General features: G+C 35.9%; 1 protein-coding gene across 1 annotated transcript in view; it reads right to left on the bottom strand.

Moving 5' to 3' along the window:
* Window positions 1-20,592, bottom strand: part of Cadm2 (cell adhesion molecule 2) — a 211,215-nt gene extending 190,623 nt beyond the window's left edge. The window contains exons 1-2 of the mRNA XM_038344371.1: window positions 20,317-20,592; window positions 12,174-12,387 (exon numbers count right to left, since the gene is read on the bottom strand). Coding sequence (XP_038200299.1) covers window positions 12,174-12,387; window positions 20,317-20,592 — 490 coding nt within the window. The remainder of the gene's footprint in view (window positions 1-12,173; window positions 12,388-20,316) is intronic.
* Window positions 20,593-20,882: the final 290 nt, after the last annotated feature.

The raw sequence follows: 20,882 nt of genomic DNA, 5'->3' as shown, positions 1-20,882 counted from the left end.
ATTAAACCATTGAAATATGAATAATTTCAATCTCATAAACTCATTATTATTTATAATTACAAATAACAAGACTATAACCTTAATAATTTTTCCTGTATTAACTTAGTTTAGCATGCTTTTATTTTTCTACCTAATAATTCATCTCTGTTACAGTTTTGGATGTCCTTTATGTTTCACTGAACAATGGCCCACAGAGTTTTGTAAAATCTTCATGAATGAGGATACTGTGTCTTAGTCATTATTACAGATCTATAGCTTAGCCTCTACTCAGATAAGGGCAAGAAAGTAAAAACAGTCCATTACACAACATCTGGTGTATAAACCATACACATCATTTCATGTGCAATGGAGAATAAATGGCTTCCCTCTTTTTTGCTTCCTGCTCAGATGCTGGATGGAGCTAAGGAGAACTAGGGTTAGGGTTGCTCTGCCTTGTCTATGATTGTTCTTGTTTTTCTCAATGATAAGGAGACACTTGAATTAACCTATTAGCAAAGAAATGGATAGCTCACACCCACAATAGCTTAGAGATTTGATGAAGGCATCCACTCATGCCCACCATGGTGGGAAGAAGGCTGATCTTCTTCCTCCTACTACTGGATGACCTGTAAAAAGATGCCCCTTTCTTAGCAGCATCCCCCGTGTATAAGCCTCTAATCTCAGCCTATGTTACTTCTTTTCTTGGTAAAGAATTTGAAGGCTTCCTAACTGGTTATAAAAATTTAGCAGTGGTATGTGGGTGGGAAACATGCAAATAAATGTTAAGAAAAAGCTTATTCTATGAACATATGAGGAAGCATGATATATGTAGAGAGCTACAGCTGTATTGATTTATGATTGTTATTATGTGACTGCTAAAATGTGTAAAAAAGAAAAATAAGAATGGTAAACATTTCTGGGACTTGTCATTGCAAGAACAGTGTTTGCTCTCATCCTGCCTTTCATTCCTTCTCATAAATACTCTTCAATCCAAATATCACTAAATACAGGGAGTTGTTCAGAAGATCAAGAAAAAAGAAATAAAAATGTTAATAAATTCATTATTCCAATGTTTTTTTTTTTTCAGCTACTTCCTTAATCTGTTGTCTTCAGGATCATTAAGTAAAGTGTTTCTCTCAAGGTTCCTTGTTGTTTTACCTATTTTCCCTTTCTTTCGGTTATTGTGATTAAGAAGATGACCAAAGGCAATTCAGGGAGGAATGTTTGTTTTCTCTTACTCTTTCAGATCACAGATATTGAAAGAAGTTAAGGCAGGAACTCAAGGCAGGGACCCCGGAGCAGTGGGATAGCAAGCTGCCCCCTTCTTGCAACAGAGCAAGAACTACAGAAAAATATGGCTGACTAGCTTCCTCTTTCTGCCTCATTCTTAGCCAACTCTCCTACACAACTTTGTTTCCAACATTTGTGTGTGTTTATGTGAATGTATATGTGTGCATGTGAATGTGCATCTGTGTGCATGTGAGTCAGTTTGTGTGTGTGTGCAAGTGACTGTGTGTGTGTGTGTGTGTGTGTGTGTGTGTGTGTGTGAGAGAGAGAGAGAGAGAGAGAGAGAGAGAGAGAGAGAGAGAGAGAGAGAGAGAGAGGGCGGGGGAGTCTCCTTGTTTCTCATCTTTATTTCTCCAATGCTCATACTCTGTGGAAGTCAGAACAGTACTCTGACAATATTTAAAAGATTGTCTCACTTCTTATTTTACAACCTCCAACAGTTTTGTGTCTTAATTAAAAAAAGGCACAATTCTTCAAAGTTATCAAAGCCCCATCTGCAGTCCATTCTGGAGCGTTCTCTGCCTTTGCTCCTTCTTGTGCACTCAGATACAGACAGAGAGGTTGAACTCTCCTGCCAATATGATTAGACGGTGTCCAGTTCAGAAAGCTTGCCTCGCTCACAGTCACAGCAATAGTTCATGTAGCAAGTGTGGTGCTTCAGACCTAAAATCCCCACCTTCGTAAAATGGAAGTAGATAGAACAAGAATTCAAGGCATTTTTAGTTATTCAGCAATCTTGAGTCTATTCTAGACTATGTGTGACCTTGTCTCAAAATATAATCAAAAATAACAAAATACAAAAAATAAAATAAAAATAAAAGCCCAAGAATGAACCAAAAAACAGAAATAATGTCAAACAGAAAGCGGAGGAAAAAAATATTCATTGAATCTCACTGTGTGTCCTTTCTTGAATTTCCTATTGCAATTCCCTATTGCAGAGGTTACAAAAGTTCAAGTTCAATGCATTATGTCTACATTATGTCTAGTCTAGCTAACTGTCTTCCTAAACCAACATCAAGCATTCTGATACTCAGAAATAAGGAAGAAGGAGACTCAAAGAAATCATCATCCTTCTGCTAATGGCCCGGTTCCACTTCAGTTCACACAGTACTCAACAACAAAAGGACATATAACATCAGGAGATTTAGTTCTTCCAGACAAAAACATTTTGAGATTAACATAGTATTTCTTCCTATGATTCACTCTAAAAGTTCTAGAAATATTTTATTATTACATCTAAGGATCATGTTAAAGCGCCTTCTGGGAATAGAGAAACAAATTAATAAAAGCAGAGTACATATACTACTCTATAACCCTCATGTTTAAAAATTAAAATACATTAAAATATTTATTTAGAGATATTATAAATTGTATGTTGTATAAATATTAAAATTATTTTGTAGAGGCAAGGGGAGAGAAAGCACTTGGAATTTATGAATTTAAATTTTTTTAAAATAAAATCAAGGTGAATAAATTGGAAAGCAATAACCACATTCACAAATAATTAACCGTAACAAAGTTACAGATTCATATATTTATAAATACATTTAAAAATAACCAATAACTGTGTGTATCCTATATCTTATTTCCATTTATTTTGTGTTCTCAAGCCAACATTTCTCAGTGCATACATGAGAAACTCATTGAGTTTCAAAAGAGCTGTAGTAATTTAAAGGGATATTTAAGAAATAATATTTTAAATACATACTTCTTACTTGTGTACTTAGTTTTAATTTCATAAAGAATCTACCTTATCAATAAAAGGTCATCCTAGATACTTTTTACAAATGTAACTATCCAATAGGATATCCATTGAATAACAGAGAATATAAATTGTTTTTATTGCCTGGGTCAATGACCACATACTTCTGCTTAATGCATAAAATGCAGTAATGCTTATGGTATCAACTAGGTAAATACTGATCTAGTCTTGGAATTTTGGAAATAGAAATGAAAATTGCAGAAAATTGCCTTTATTAGCATTGTAAAATCTATAGAATTTCAATCTACATAATTTTTTAAATTAGAGCCATTTCTATAATATAAATGAATCATAGCTAGACAAATTCCCAATGTATGACTTATATTAATTCTCATTTACCTATTATATAATTCTCCCTAGGTTTTGGTCATTAAGAAAATCATAGTGAACAAAAGCATTAGAAACTAACAGCTAAAACCTTAGGATGTTTTATCTAAAAAAAACTACATAAGTATAAATATTGCAATTTTAAACAATAAAATTTATCCATAATTCATTAGTGTTTCTAGTAATGTTAAAGTTCCATTTCTATACAGAGAATTACATTAATAATGTTATTGTGAAACCTTTCTCAAAGCATTAGATTTTCTTAACTTCCCACTCTGTAATGAATCTGATCAATGGACTTCTCTATACAAATAAAATGCTATTAAACTCTTATGCAAACTGGTTACTCTGTAGTCATTCTCTCTCTCTCTCTCTCTCTCTCTCTCTCTCTCTCTCTCTGTCTGTCTCTTTTGTATACAATATTCTGTCTGTGTGTATGCCCGCAGGCCAGAAGAGGGCACCAGACCCCATTACAGATGGTTGTGAGCCACCATGTGGTTGCTGGGAATTGAACTCAGGACCTTTGGAAGAGCAAGCAATGCCCTTAACCTCTGAGCCATCTCTCCAGCCCCTCATTCTTACTCTTTATACTGGAAGTGTTGTATATGATTAGCTTACAGTTCAAATGGCAAAGAAATCTTTTCCATCAAAAATCAATGTTAAACTATGTATATTTCAAGACAATTTTCCACATATTCAAGAAGGACATTTTCATTAGAAACTTGATGAACATACATCTCCTATAAAATGTTTATTATACAATTAATAAAATTATAGTTACCAATCTAAATCTTACATGGTCTTAATAATTTTTTTAGCTACTGTCCACTTCACTATTCCTATAAAGATGAAAATGACAGCAGCTTGACACTGAATGGCGAACACACACACACACACACACACACACAAACAGCACGTTAGACTACACAACCTCCAACATGATGACAGCTCCACAAAAAGTCCCAGTAATTTGGTATCAAGCATCCAAATGAACTTAATAGGCCATTCTCATTAAAACCATCTCAATTTAATATAGATTTATTTACAGAGAATATTGATTTTCAAATAAAACATTTTGAAAGACATTACAGAATTTTTCAATATAAAAAAACTAGCAGTTATAAAATGTTAAGTATAAAAAAGTCTGAGGAATCCTGAAATGTCCCAAAATGGAAGCATTCAGTGGTGTACATGTAAGTAATATCAAATTGCCAGTCTTGATGTTCTTATAGCCTATCAGTCACAAGAATGTTGATATATTTTCTGAGAGTGTTTCACTCAAGTCAGTGAATTATGAAGAAGTGAAGGTAATAATCACAAACTGTACAACTGAAGAATTTCCATGGATTTAATGTAAATGGTGTCACCACAAACAGAAATGGAAGCTTAACATCTACATCACATTTCTGGACAATGGCATTTCATCAAATTAACTTTTCAGAATGTAATTTTGTTACGGCAATTGTTGCTCCCTCTAAAGAAGCAGTGCAGATGAAGGCAGTTGTGAGCAAAGGGTGATCCATTATTATATTGGATTTATTTGCATTATGTATTAGGCTTCTTACTTTCTGTAAATCCTCCTTCCTGTCCTTTGCTTTGGGGAATATCATATTCAGGAAGCCTTGACACACAGTTTACATTTGTGTGCATCCAGGAAAGACACTGATAGATCAGAGTCAGAAGAGCAGGAGACACAACTCGCATCTTTCCCCCGGGCACTCTTCCACTCTGCTGCCAGAAGTAGGTCCCTTTGCTTCTGTTTTAGGCCCACGGGGAGGAGCATTTCCCACTGTAGCGAAACCCTGGTGTTTCTTCCTCTTTGACAATGGCCTTGAGCAGTTTGTCTCTCTATATATAATTTGTGTGTTCTATTTAACTCAAAATTAGTACTATTTTCCAAATGTAAACCTGATTCCTTTTGATTAATATCTATGTTTTTGCTACAAGAATTTATCTGTTTCAGCTACAAGGTTTTCTAATCAATGTGAAGTTTATTGTGGTGTGGTAGGGTTGAAGAGGGTGGTGCACTGAAGAGAATACAAATACAAAAATACAAAGAATGTGTATTTGGAGTATGTCCTACAATAAATTATTGTTTCTGCGAGAAAAAATAAAACGATGAAGACTAAATAAAGGCAAGAAAAGGAAGCCTGTTTGACAGCCCCATATCATACATACGAGACAAGAGAAATTAAAGACTTGTCACTTCACAAAGTAACCTACATAAGGTTACTATTTACACTCTTCAAATACTCAAGGGTCTTTTTATGCAAAACATGGGAAGGCCTTCTGAACCTATGGTTGAAGACTGTGATTGAGATGAGAAATGCTAACTATATTGAAGGCTATTTAACCATTACGTAAGAATTAGGTAAAGACAAGAGAACAATAGTAACTCTGTACTACTGTGAACAAAGAGAATGCCTGGTATTTTTGAAGAAAGCAAAAGGAAATTTAATACTCTCCAACTCGATACCTGCTTTGCTTTCTGCTCATCTTTAATATTTGAAAGCTTGTCACATTGATTGATACGAGGTGCACAGATAGACACTGTGAAGTGTCATTGACTGGTATGGAGCCATGAGAAGCTTACCTTCATTTAAAATTCACCTCATTTTTCCTCTCCTTATCATTTTTGTTTTAGGGAACTTAATTCATGTTCTTCCTTTAGCATTGTTCTTAATATGAATGTAAAATCATCAGCAGAATAATTGGTTAATTAACACAGTGACTTGGTGCTTTTGAGGGGGGTAGATTTTTATTTTCACTCCTTTAGGAAAGTTGTAAAAATTTTGGAGCATATTCTTACATGTGTATATGTATAAAGTGTGCATTCCCCGGTGTGTGCATGTTTATGCACATATAGGGAATACTTTCTATGTGTGACTATGAAAGAAGGGCACTGTGTTTATTGTCTTCCCACATCATTGCACTTTATTTACTGAGACACAGTCTCTTCTTGAGTCCTGAGCTTGTAATTTGGCTGCTTTGTCTAGATATCCCCTATGTCTGCCTCCCAAATCCTGGGAATAAAGGAATCCACCACACCTGCCTGGCATTTAGCAAGAATGCTGGGGATCTAGGCATCAATCTATATGCTTACAAAGGAAGCAAAGCCATCTCGTTATCAAAAATATGACTAAAAAGTAAAATATCAGAATAATATATTTTGCATTTTTATATGAAGACAAATCTAAGCACACATAGCTATAGCTGTGGGATGTGTACACTATATACTCCTAGAGATGTTTGCTAAATATTTGTCAATAGGAACGAATTGAAGTGTTCTTTTCTGAGAATTAAGTGATCAGTGGTTGCTACTTCAATTGTTTTATACATTGCCTGCTGAGGAACAGACACTATGATCTAATTGATTTTTTAAAATTTCTATTGCCAAATACCAAAGAACATTTCAGTGGAGTAAAAATGACCTCTGTCTCGGTCTTTATGTACCTGAACAATTCTGCCTGCTTACCAACCATTCAGAACAGTTTAGATGAGCTCTGGGATAATTGAAAGAAGAGAGTCCTAACAAGGGGACACTCTCTGAGCCACATGTGCCAAAGTTTTCCCTACACATTGTGGACCCTGGCATGGTCTTTCTTTCTGATTTGATTTTTCATTTTTATCTTCAAAGTTCTTAAGTATGAAAGAAAATGACTTCTCCATTAGCTGTTCAGAAAGGAGTTGGATTATAATTGAATTTCTACCTCAAAGTTTAATGACTTATCTTTGGGTATGTGCAAAGCAGTTAGGGATCTGTTAAAATTACACTTCCAATCTGACATCTGATCACCTTTCGAGAGGTGTCCATCCTCACCTCCTATTAGCCTAGAGCAATGTCAAAAGTCATATCTGACTCCAGGTTTATGATTTCAACCACATTTTTTTTATTTCTTTAACTTTTGATATTTGTGTTGTGACAGCCATCTGATTCTTCCTTGCCAGCTTCTTATTTTACTACCTGTGTCTATAATTCAGCAAGGTGGTTATGCAAGGTAGAGAACAAATATACTTCCAGGAAAAATGTTTCCAAGGAATAACTGTCAGCTGTGTAGCAGCATTTTATATGTGACTAGTATTCTTAAACAGTATCTATTTATTTTAAAAGAGTCTAAGTACTGATATTGTCATGTTAGCTTCTGAATTGTCCAGCTCAGGTGTAAGATATTTTCCTTATTGTGTAATTGCTCATTTTAGTATTTGTTGCAAAACCTCTCTCTGCGTGCATTTTAACGGTGTTAAAAAATATCTTCTCTTCAAGGAAGAAGTAGGTGGCAAAAAAAAAAAAAATAAGTGACAGACTATGCGACCCAAATGATGTCTATTTGCAATCCTAGCACCATAAGGATGTAGACAGAGGTGGACAGAGCATCTAAGGTCATGCTCGGCCCTTATGGGCACTGCAGATCCAAACAGGCTTTGTTTCCAACTATCAAAGAGAAACAGACGGGGTACAAGACCCGAATATTTCATTTCCTGATTCTAGAGTCTAGGAAGTTCCTCTTAGAACCAAGGTAAAGTGTCAAGATTTGACACGGGATTCGGACCCTACTACATATACTGGCTTTGGGGAGGGCCTGGCCTGTTTGGATGCTCACCTTCCTAGACCTGGATCGAGGGGGGAGGAACTTGGACTTCCCACAGGGCAGGGAACCCTTACTGCTCTCTGGACAGGAGAGGGAGGGGGAGTGGAGGAGGGAGGGGGTAGTTGGGAGGCGGGGAGGAGGCAGAAATTTTTAATAAAAATAAAAAAATAAATAAAATAAAATAAATTGTTAAAAAAAAAAACCAAAAAAAAAAAAAATCCCTTCACACCTTTCCTTAGCTGTAGGTTTGGGAACAACTCTCCTTGGCTTTTGGATATCTCATTTCCCTTAGTAGATGTGGAAATTACTTACCACAATCAACATGCCAAAATGTAGGAAAGATGATCATTTTTACTTAACTTTGATAAGAAATGTGGTCAAGTAAGTTTCATCTTAACTAATACCCTCAATTTCCACAGGGGCCTTCATAAAGATGTTCCTGAATCCACACATTTGACAGATTCCTGCTTAACACTTTTAGCTGGTTATAACATGCAAAGTATCAGACATGCTTTCTTATAGCTCATAATTCTAAGGAAGCAAGGCTTCTCTAATAATGAGGAGAACTGACCACCACCCTGAGTTCTTCATTCAGCCCAATCAAGGACATAAGAATTTCCTTTTCTAAGTAGCTTAACTGAGTACTCTGAATGCCTCTCAGAGGTCATATTAGCAGCATGTTTGGTCTATTCTCTTGAATAATTAACCCCTCTTCCCTCCAACAGAGGGAAGAGGGGTTAATTATTTGTTTCTTCCTTTCCCCACTCTTCCATTTCCTCCCACCTTTTCCCCTTCTCTTCCTTTCCCCCCTTTTCCTGTTGTAGCCTTCCCTTTCTTCCTCTTTCTTTTTAGTGTTTTTGGTAACCTATAACAGCACAGAAAGCCCAGATTATGGATGCAGAACTCTTGGAAATACAGACTTGTTTAGCCCAAAGGTCCCACCTTCAGTTGTTTCTCACCATCATTTCTAACATTAAAGTTTTTAGAAAATGTCAAATTTGAACAATTGAACTTGAAATACATCCTAGATGGTTTTTGTTGTGAACGAACCACTGGCAATTCCATACGCTACAGAATAAGGAGTAGTGTTAAGACAGAACCTTTAAAACAGGGATATGTTTGAGCGTTTAGCAGTAGCAATCAGCTTGCAGGAGCTGGATAATAAAGGGCACTAAAAGAAGCATCTATGGTATCTGACACAGGGTTGGCTTCTGCATTGAGGTCGGTCACAACTTTGCATATTTGTTGGTTCAAGGAAAGTCTCAGGAGTTAAAAGAAAAGATAGATGAATGCAAAACAAAGAAGGTGGGAAACCTGCAATTTGAAACCTTCAAAAATACTATCATTTTCAAATTCTTTTATTTGAGGACTGTTACGCTGGATATTCGCCCAGTTAAGATATCATACAAGAACTGAATCACTGAGAGGTGAGGATAATAACCATGCTAGACTGGTACTCATAAAAGAGATTCTCTGCAAACTTCTTTCCACCATAGAATCACCTGTTAGACAATGGGAGAGGTGTAATGGAGGCGGCGGGGAGTAGAGGACTGGGGTTTTGTGATGTAACTGCAAACTCTGTTTGGGAAAAGGAATAGTTAAACAAGTGCATACTTCAGGAATTAACAGGAGTAGATGCATTAGGTCTTTGGACAAAAAGTCCAAAGATGCAGGATTATATTGGTAGACAATGCAAATATACTCTGTTCCTGACTGCATAATTAACACCCAGAGTAAGAGTTGCTCTCTTGGCAGATATTGTACTACAAGCTGCTCTGTTTATGTCAGGAAATATGCATTAGCTTGAAACACTCAGAATCAATTCCAGCTTTAAATGTTCTATAAAAGATAACTTATAAAAGGGAGGCAAGGGCAGTTAATATAGATTTTGTCTTTGTGCCATAGGAAGTGAACTCTTAATTCTAGATGTCAACCATAAACAAAGATCTTTCAAAGATCTCCTGAAAAAGTATAGGGTCCATTTCAGTGTAGAGCTTGTTAGCATACAACATGATGAATGCACAACAATAGGGTGAACGAATGTTATTTTTATCCACAGTGTTGATTCTGACAAATTTCTCTTTGATAATATTTTATACATTCAAAAATTACTGTCTGAGAAATGGTTAAATTGATAAAGTAGCTTTCCTTGCTAGCTTAATGTCTTGAGTTTGATCCCTAGAAACCATCTTAAAAATCCTGTTGTAGTGGTTTCCTTCTTCTAATACCAGTACTGGAGAAGAGACAAGAATATGTCAACAGCTCACTGTTCAACCAGACTAATCTATTCAGTGGAGTTCCAAGTCACTGAGAAGCCCGGTCTCAAAATAAGATGACAGTGCTCCTCAGCAAGGCACTTGAAATTTTCCTGTGGACTTTAGACATGCTTGAAGATGCATGCACACATGTGTGTGAGTGTGCTCACACACACACACACACACACAGAGGTAAGAGTAAGCAAACAACACATAATACACCCATAGACAAGGTACTTCTAGGCAATATTGTTGAATACAAGGAAAGAATAAAGAAATAATGCTACATGAATATATTTTACCTTTGTCCTAAAATGTACACAACTGTGAAATACAAAGTATGATTGTATAACAACTGTATAAAGATATAGTATGCAGTGAAAGAATTTCTATAACGGAAACCTCAGAAAACAAACTGCTATTGTCAAGGGACTAATGTATGCACCATTCATCACTATTCACAGCTAGGTCCATTCGGTACTTGTCCTGCAATGCATACCTCACAGAAAGCAGAAATTATTGTCCTCCAATGATTGGTAAAACACTAGTTTATGTGTTGCTATAAAGCTAATCTCTGAAGTCAGTATTGCAATATTTAAATGTTTTATTAATATAGAATATAGTGGGCTCATTCATTCTTTTGGAGGCCTTGGGAGAAATTCTGAGGACCCCTGTTGGGGAGGCAGTTCTACTTTTAGGCATAGGCTGTGAGGGGAACAATCCCTTGGGTGTCTAGCTACATAGCCAGGGCATAAATATTTTAAGCCTGACTTCCTGCACAACCACATGAGCTAATTTCTCAAAATAAATTCAAAATATCCGTTCATCTACCTCATCATTTCTCTTTCTCTGGAGATTCTCAGATTGGGAGTTTTTGAAGAGAAATATACACTGAGTCATTTTTCCAGCCTGTGCATGAGGGTAGACTCTCATTTGTCTGTTTTCTGACCAATGTCAGGCAGAGACCTTCATTGTGTTTAAACTTAATCAATTATATCTATAACCAGTGTTTCATTATATATTTAAAAACCTGCAGAATTCATTTTCAATTGATAACATTAAAGAGAGAAAAAGGCCACCGATATGTAAATTTATGGTCAAAATGTTAACATTTAAAAACTAAGGTGATTTTAGGTTGCCTTATTTTTGTATAAAAAATTTAAGTATATAAAATGTAAAAATATTTTAAATATGTCTGCTTTATAATGCAAATTTATTTATAAATGTTTCCATATTAAATTACATTCCACATTATTACATTTCATGAAGTCACTATTTCATCCATTGTTATAATAGTGAATGAAGCATTAACAATTTGACATATATTATTAGATGTTTGCTTGAGTGGTAGTGTGTGGACTTCTACACCACAAAACATTTAAACCATAATCTATGTTTTATCTAATGAGATACCTTAATTGATTAAGGAGTCCAAATATACCTTATTCTTAGGCACACATAAATACAGGTTTTTAATGAACCTGTTTTTAATCAGTTTGTTAAACACACATATTTATGATCAACACATAAGTCGTTTTCATAGCTTCTCCTTGCTCTTTCAATTGATGAGAAGAAATCTATAAAATAAAATTTCTCCAAATAAAAGCGTCCTTTAAACAATAAAATTAGGATCATAAAAATAGCAGTATATTACTAAGGAGGTAATAAGAATTCACTCTGTAGACAGAGAGCTCCCGAAGTGAAGGGTATAATGTGAAGATGGCTACAAGGATCGAGCAGGAAAAGCACTTTCCAATAGAATTGAAGCTGTTTATTTTATTAGAAAGTTGACACAGGTTATCTTTGGTGTTTATGACTTGCAAACTAAAGTATTTAATATTTATCATGTTTAAGTACAAGCAGCAGCAGTTTAGTAATCAAAAGGAATAATTTGAATCATCTTAGGAAAATAAATTCATTATAATTAGGGTATTTCAGAACATGTTTAAAACATTTCTGAGAAAATGTATTCACCTTTCTTGTCATCGAAGTACAGAGTCTGTTGAGCTGGATTTGACCACTGGAGGGAGGTGTTATCATTTTGATCAACTCTGCAGGTCAAAATTGCAGTTCCGCCTTCAACAACCGTTACATTCTGAGTTAGTGGAAACTGCCCTTGGCTGCCTAAAAGGAGATTAAAGAGAATGTTGATTAAATGAAAGTTATAAAATGATAAACTTTCCAAGATCTACACTGAACATCAGGCTTTACTCAAAATAAGATTTAAACCAATAAAATTACACATTAAAAAGATGGAAAAGACATTTAAAATACTCAAGACCACCCTAGCGGTGTACCATTAAGGTTTCTTTTAATTTCCTTTTATTTCTCAGAATATGTTTCTCTCTTAGGCACACATGAAGACAAATTCCAATAGTAACACAATAACCTTTATTTTCTTTTGGCCTAAAATTGAGTATGTGGTGTTAGATGGAGCCATCACTGAAGGTAAGTCAGGCAATGATGTTGTATGAATTAAAGTCTTAGCAGAAGCATAGGAAAGACACAAAATGCTTCCATGGTAGCTTTTTATAATGCGGAAAAAGCACATAATATATAAAAACGAGAACATTAGAGTGAATTTATGATAAAGTAAATGAAAAATGAATCCCACTTCACTGGAAATCCTTATAGAACTGTTTTATGTTTTCTGAAATGCAGAATGTTGGCAAAACTATGTAACTATTCTATAAAGAATGTCCATCCTATAGAATATACATTGAAATAGATTTCAAAAACCTAGTCTGGTGGAATGCACCTGGAGTCTTAACAATTCAGGAAGCTGAAGAAGCCCCTGCATTCCAGGAGTTTGAGGCTAGCCTGAAGAGTAGCAGCAAGGTATTTTCTTCTCAACAACATCAACAACTCTACACACCTCACATATGTGAATGTATGTATTTGGTGGCTACTCAGCAAATATTTATGACTGTCTTGCTCATGTTTCCATAATTGTCTATATAATCAGAGGAATACATCTTCTTAAATACTTAAATGAATCATCAATTTGGATAGTGTCAGATCTAACCACATTTTTTATTTTATATGTATAATTTCCATTATTAATGTAATCTATGTGATAAATTTACTTAAAAATACGGTCCTAATAATTTAAACAAAGTTACTCCATGCACACACATACTATATACATTTTATCTGTACATGCACAAACATAATAAATACATTTTATCTTTGTGTTATCTGAAGATAAACTCTGTCAAGTCTGATAACAAACATTCACAGAGGTAAAAATGACTTACTAGAGCCAGGTTAAAATACTATTACATGAGCAGGTTAGCTCGTTAAGTCAAAAATAATTTACATATTCAAGGGCATTAGGATGGCTTAATCATACCCATGAAATATAGTCCCTTTACTTCTTTAGTTTGTAATGATTCTGTCATTACTCCAAGCACCACTTGAAGTTGCATGGGAGCCATTGGAATAAAGAACTTTATTACCAAGAAGCCTGTTGATTGGCATCAGAAGACACAGAGAGCCTAAAGGGAAACATTTCTTTCCAGCCTTAAATGACACAAGAACAGAGGTTCATGACCACATTACATAATTAAGACTTTCAAGTATTAAAATCTTTTATCAGGAGCTTTCCCTTCTTAATGCCAGCCCCTTCAAGTCACCTTGACGACTCCCCAGGACACCTCCCTTTAATCTTTAAGATGGATTTTAAAATTGACATCTGAGTTTTATATAATATATTCTTTGATGGTTTACTTGAAAGTCAACAGGAACCCTAATGTGGTGTGCCTTGCCTTAATCTCAGAGATGACCATTAGCAAGGAGTTCAGAGAACTATCAATCGTGTAAAATGATGTGGGGCAAAAACCAAAACAAACCCAGACAAACCTGAAATCATACAGAGTGGGACTACTTGCCTGAAATTATCAGCTCCTAAACATGGAGCTCAGTAAGGTTTTACAATTTTTTTCGTAGGTTTCCATGCTGGTAATGTCATGCATAAATTGAACAATCCAAGGAGAGGTGTTCCTTCAATATCATAAAGCTCACAACTGCTGATAAATATACATGGTTCACCCAGATGATACTCTGACTATCAACATATGCATAAATAACACTGTAGGCCTCATCAAAGAATTCAGGAGAAAAGGCAGTGATGCTTGCTACAATTTTATCTACTACATTTGCAAAATAATTTTCAGAACATCCCCACAAGAAAATATTAGCCTTCTCATTTCACAGATGGGTAAACTGACACTGGGAGGTTAAGTGATTTTTTTTCCCGTGGTGAAACAAAGTCAATGAACCATTTGAAGTTGATTCTGAAAGTTCAACATTTTTTTCTTCTCTTTCCCAGAGGCTGCTGGGTCAGAAGAGATGTGTAACTGTTTGAGGATATGTGAATTCACCACCAAAGGAGAAAAATCAATAGTCATTTCTATAATGAAATTTAAGTTGTAAAATTAGATAAGAGAAATGCCAGTATTTACTGTACTTAATACTTCTGTACTATACATGAAACTAATTTTAATCACTATTTTAATATTCATCTACTGACCCACAAAAAAAGAAAAACGAAGAAAATTTTAGGATTATTTACTACTAGATATTGATGTATGTCAGTACATCTGCATCAGGACATTCAATGGCAGACATGAGGACAATGTCCCTCCCACATCTCCCTTTAAGGTTTCTACTTTAAGGTAGTAAGATTCTAGTTCCTTAACTCTTGCAGCATAAAAATCCTTGAAGTCAAAGAATTTAGTTTACCCAATAGAGAGAAAACTCATGTGGAGATCAACTAATCCTAAATACCCTTAGGATATGTGATTTCCAAAATCAATTTAATAGCCTGTGTAGCAAGCAGTCAGACTTCTCAGAGGCCTGCATTGCCATTTACTGCTGTTTCTAAGCAGGAGAGAAGACTGCGTCGCTGGGACCTTCCTCTTCTACTCCTCATGGCTCAGCTTTGACTTTCAATCTCAGGATGTCTTTCTGAACGAGTTTTCTCAATCCAAAAATGTCATATCACATCAAATTAGGGATTTCTTTTCAGTTCATTTATTATGTACATATCATGTGGGACATTCTGCTTCCTTGTCTTTCAGGGATCCACATTTGGAATACGAATAAGGAAGAGAAGTTTGTTAATGAATCAGCAAGGTAACTTCAACCCTGACAGAAACAGATGGAAAGGAAGAAGAAACCTGGTTCAGTGTGCTGGTTTGGATTTGCTCAGCACGCTTAGAAGCAAACTTTTTCCAGGCAACTTTTGTTTGCAATTCACTAACTCCTCTCTCTGACCAAATTCATATTATTATTTGTAAAAGTATGTTTTCCGTTCCTCAATTCTAAATCAATTAAAAGTTTGGTAGCCACAGGCTGTGCCTGCCTGCCTTAAAAACACATAGGTTGCTCACAGACTTTCTTTCTTTTCTCTATTCCCACACACGTAATCCCCAATATCATACCTAGTACTCAACAGAACTCAGCTGCAACTGTCTCTCTCTCTCCTGCCCACATATGTGGATCCAAAAAACCATCCCCTTCAAACTTTCCTTCCCCAACCCTTGGCTCTGTTCCATCCTCCAACCCAAAAGGCATTCCCTGCTAAGCCAAAGGTTGCACCTCCCGTAGCAATAATTAGGGAGAAGGCAGACCCACACCTCTCCTCCTGAGATCGAATTACTCCAATCTCAATCTAAAGTCTGTAACAGGAAAATTGCTGTGGCTACCCTTTCCTGGCTGAAGCTATTACCATGAAATCACAAAGACCTCCTCTAACCTTCCTTCCCCTAACACATCCCATTACCTTAGCATGCAGCATCATCAGGCATTGTTTGGTTTGGGAAGGCACCCTGCAGGTTACCAATAGAGAAACATGGACACCAACTCAGCTACAAAACATTTGACTTACAGTCTGCCTTGCCTGCATAATGTGCTAGGGCAGTTGTGGAAGCGGCCAATGAAGGTCTGATTTGATTAGTTCAAATTATATTATGTCCACTCCATGAGCAAGAACCTGAACCTAACACTGCTTGAGCAACCAAGAGATAAAGAGAAGATAGCACAGAGACCTAGGATAGAAACAAACACTTCTGATCTAAAAATAAAGATCAATAAAATGATTCCTAATGATATTCTTGCATGGTCATAGATCAGTGCCTTATACATTCATCATCAGAGAGGCTTCCTTCAGCAGCAATGAAAATAGATACAGAAACCCAGAGACAAATATGACACAGAGAGAAGATCTAAATTGGAGGTCTCTATCAAATTCCTCCTCTCGGGGCTCAAGAAATTCCATGGATGGGGAAGCAGAAAGAATGTAAGAGCCATATGGGATAGAGGACACCAGAGGAACGCGGATCTCTGAATCAACTAAGCAAGGTACATATCAGCTCACAGAGACTGACACAGCAAGCAAGTGCCTACATGAGTCTATACCATGTCCTCTGAATATGTATTATAGTTATTTGCTTAGTATTTTTATGGAACTCCTCACTGTGAAAATTAGTACATCTCTTACTCTTGTGCCTGCGCTTCATACTCTTCCTCAAATGGGTTTCTGTGTCCAACTTTGGTATGATAGTTTTTCTTCTTATTATTATATATTTTGTCATGTTTGGATGTTATATCTTAGGAGCCTGTTCTTTTCTAATGAGAGACAGAAAGGGAGAAGATCCAGAGGGGGGGGGAGAGGCAGGGAGGAAAAGGGAGGAATAGAGGAGGGGAAACTATAATCAGAATATACTGTATCTACTTTCAATAAAGAAAAATACTGTAAAAAAGTTTGGTAGAAGGATATCTTATCAGTGACACAGATATCTTACTTAGCACACTCTATTTCAAAGGGAATCTCCCAAGGAGATGCCCATTTTCGAAGTGAATGTATTTCCTTAAAACAATGGCCTGCATTTTAATTATATTTTGCGAGAGTAGAATGACCCAAATGTAATTCAGGCATGCTAAATTTGTTCAGGCTCATATAAAGGTATAAAAGTATAGGCTTCTATTTCACTAAAATAAGTGGAAATAAATAACAAATCACACATTAGCAAAATACAGAAAAACTCTTTAGTTCTTTTTGAAACACTGTTAGGAGTATATGAAGAATATAAAAGAATATAAAAGTATATGAAGAATGGTTGAGAACAGATACACCTAACACTCTTCGAGACCCCAGATGGACAGGAACTGGTAGAAATATATTGTATAAAATGTATACATTAGAAAATAATAAAAGAGTTTATCATTACTTAGCCATTAAGTGAAAAAGTTCATACTTCAGCTTTGTTGGATGGATGGATTGCTTTGATTATGAAATTCTTTTCCTTTTCTCTTGTATCAACACACTTTTGAATTCCTTTCCTTTGTTATCTTGCCAAAAGCTGTAGAACATGCAGGGAATTTAAGAGGCTATGCTCATTGTGCTATGACTATAGACACAATACTAGGTGCATTTGGTGTATTAATGATTTAATCTGCAGAGTTCATCTCTTCATCATCTCCATCTTGAAAATCATGGCACTTGGCACAGAAACCTTTAGACATGTGCCCTCCCAAGAACCAGAAAAGACAGAAACAAAAGTTTCAAAGCTTACCTTCTCTTTGCATCACTATTTGCTTAATCATAGACAGCTATGAAAGAATCTGAATATAACTGTGCTTCTGTAACTGTGATATTAAGACGTGTCATTTGCAGCCAAGCATTGTGAAGGCACATGCTGACCCTCGCACCTCTTTTTAATAAGAGAAAGTGCATTTGAAATTCAGTTTAAGCGTAATGTGTGCAACTTCTGAGATTGCATGGGATGAAACTCTAGCCTTCCTACACTTAGTCACATAAGCTGGTAGCTTAAAATTGACAGCAAAGGGAGGATTTTCATCATGGAAATTGGTAAACACTATAGGCCGATGATTTTCCCTACAGAGAAAGTTGTTAAATATTTACAGTGAACCATTGAAAGTTATTATTTATGTCTCTGGTTGCAACAGCTGCACAGGTTTTTAACTTTTTTTTCCTTCTTCTGACCCATCATCAGTCTAATAAAACACTGTGAAACAGGGTCAAATTTCTCCTCTCTGTGTTGTCTATTGAGGTTGAGGTGCTCTATTTCCTAGACTATCCAGTTTAAGTCAATCTAACATCTGTGGTTATAAACTTTCACATTTATACAGATATAAATTGCTAATATATAAATAAGAGAGAAATTTAAAGGAAATAATTTATATACTGGAGAGTTAAAATCTTTAGATAGCAGAACAAGTAGTGCCTCTAGCTTTTCATTTCTCCACTGCTTCCATCTGTTGTATAATTAAGGGTCCTCAAACTAAAAGGGAAGCAAACTGAACCTTTCCTCCCATAAACTTAAGTTATTTAACAGCCATACTTCACTCCCAAATTTTGCACATGCCTTTACTGTTAAATCACAAAATTATCTAGGACAGTATCACACAAAGAAGCCATTTCTTAAGTAAAGAACATCAGCAATTCACGAGAGACTGGAATGGAATGGACCATGAGAACAAAGAAGGAATAAACAAAGGCAGGAGTAGCACTCAAAGCAGATAAAGATACATGTTTTAGCATTGGTCCCCAAACATGACTGGATGTCCACCAACAACTAATTTCAAATTTTGTTATCTCTTCAATGCATAAGTGTTAATGATGGTTTTCTCCATCTCTTCCTGAGATAACAATGAAGCATAAACCACAGCAGTGCTTAGTGTAACTGTGCATGACTGCTTCCTCTCTGAGAGCAATAGTCACCTGATATATTCCTAGCCAGACAGACTGAGGTTGAGGCTCTGCTCTGCTGAGAAGGAATAAGTTACAGTCAGTAATTTTTAAGGGACAAATGTTAAAATTTTGTAAGCTAATTGACAGCAGCTTAGTGCCTCTCATTATTATTTCCCTTCTTGAAAATGAGGAAGACTCTTTGAAAGAATGGTTCAGACTTTCTAAAAAAAAAAAAAAAAAAAGGAAAACAAACCAGACAGGAGAACATCAGGACACCCAATTTTCCAACAAAAATGTGTCAAAGCCTCCTGAGTTAAACAATGGTATGGAATTTTACTCTGTATTTTGGGGTGTGATTCCATGTTGTTAAAGCTGCTAAGTTTAGCTGCACAATTATCTAATTCTCAAAATGTATTGCAACCGGAGTCAAATAGCGCACGTAATGTTTCAGAGAATTTAAAAATATTTTTGTTTTCACTCAAGAACAGTATTTATATGCAAAATACATGTTTGTGTTGAGGTTCTTTTTTATTAAATGCAAAATGAACATATGTGGCATATCTAAGTGCTGTGAAATATGAAGGCCAACAGTAATTGAAAGAAATCGGCTGCACATCTTAAAATGATGTGCAATGCTGATTATTACTTAGTGTGTTCCTGTGTCCGAGAATAGACTTTGTCTGCTCATCTATCTTTCCCCCTCATTCCTTCAACCTCCCGTGTTGTCTATCTCTATTATCTCTTCTATCAACTACTTTGGGAGTACTTAAGTAAAGAACATGCATCTTACAAAGTTCAAGATCATTCCTGTTGCCTAAATTAGAGTCTAAAAATACAGCATGTTATTACTTCCACTAAATTACCAAAGGCATTCCAAACAAATAACCTTCTAATGTGAAAGCTGTGGCTCAAGAGTTGTGTGAACTGAAACATGTATTGCATACTAAAGCCTATTAGACTGCAAAGCACAAAAGTCATTAACGCATGCTTACAATTCTCAAGAGAATCGCAATGAATGCTGCATCATGTGAGAAGGGAAATTGGAAAAAAAATTGAGACTGATAAATAAGAGCAAATTAGTTCTACTTTTGGAATAGCTCTGTTCTTTCACATACTTAGAAATTACTAGTCATCTTTTCTATCTCATTTTCTACATACTAAATTTTAAGAATTTCCTAACAAAATTGACTATACCAATCCTTTTTTTTTTTTTTTTTTTTTTTTTTTTTTTTTTTTTTTTTTAATCTACTTCCTTTTTTTTTTTGGACTCAACTTTCCTTTTAGAGTATAACACCTGGTCTCTACCTTCTGTGCCATCCCTCAGCTCAGCCACTGTGGAGCATGGCCATCAGACTGATACAGCCTGCCAGTTTCCATAGAGACAGGATGCACATTGGAGACCTGTGTTCCATTACAACTGCCAGAGCAAAACTGGGAAGAGACAAAGCTGGCGGGCACTGGGTCTTGCAAGGCCAGGAAAGGTTGGAAGGACTTTTTCTTCCTGATATTGAAGCAAAGCAGTGCCAACCTGGCAGCTTCGGGAGTTACAATCCTGTAGACCAGATCCTGGTGTCCACGGTGTCTATTGTGAGCATCGCACTCTGATACCAACCCAGGCTGCAGAAGCTCTTGCATACCCAAAACTTGGCCCTCAGCCTTTGCTGGCTTCTGATCCATGACAAAAGGCTCTTTCAGATTTACAGGGGCACCCGCAGCTCCTGACCCACAAAATCATAATTTTTCTCTAAAAACTCCTCATCGTTCTCTTTTCCAGAATGTAAGGTAAGTTTCTAGGTTATTCATAGCAAACCACAGGACTTATGGAGAAACATGTCTACAAGTTATCCATACAATGATGCTTACCAGGTGATCCAGTAAACTATGTAGTATATACTGTAACCTTCTTTAATAGAATAGTCCCAGCAAAATGTTCTTTCTACATTAAATAATTTTTCTAGCTTTTTTCA

This window comes from Arvicola amphibius, chromosome 10 (genome assembly GCF_903992535.2).
Source record: "Arvicola amphibius chromosome 10, mArvAmp1.2, whole genome shotgun sequence".
NCBI classification, from domain to species: Eukaryota; Metazoa; Chordata; class Mammalia; order Rodentia; family Cricetidae; genus Arvicola; species Arvicola amphibius.
This window is presented reverse-complemented; position numbering and strand designations above follow the sequence as displayed.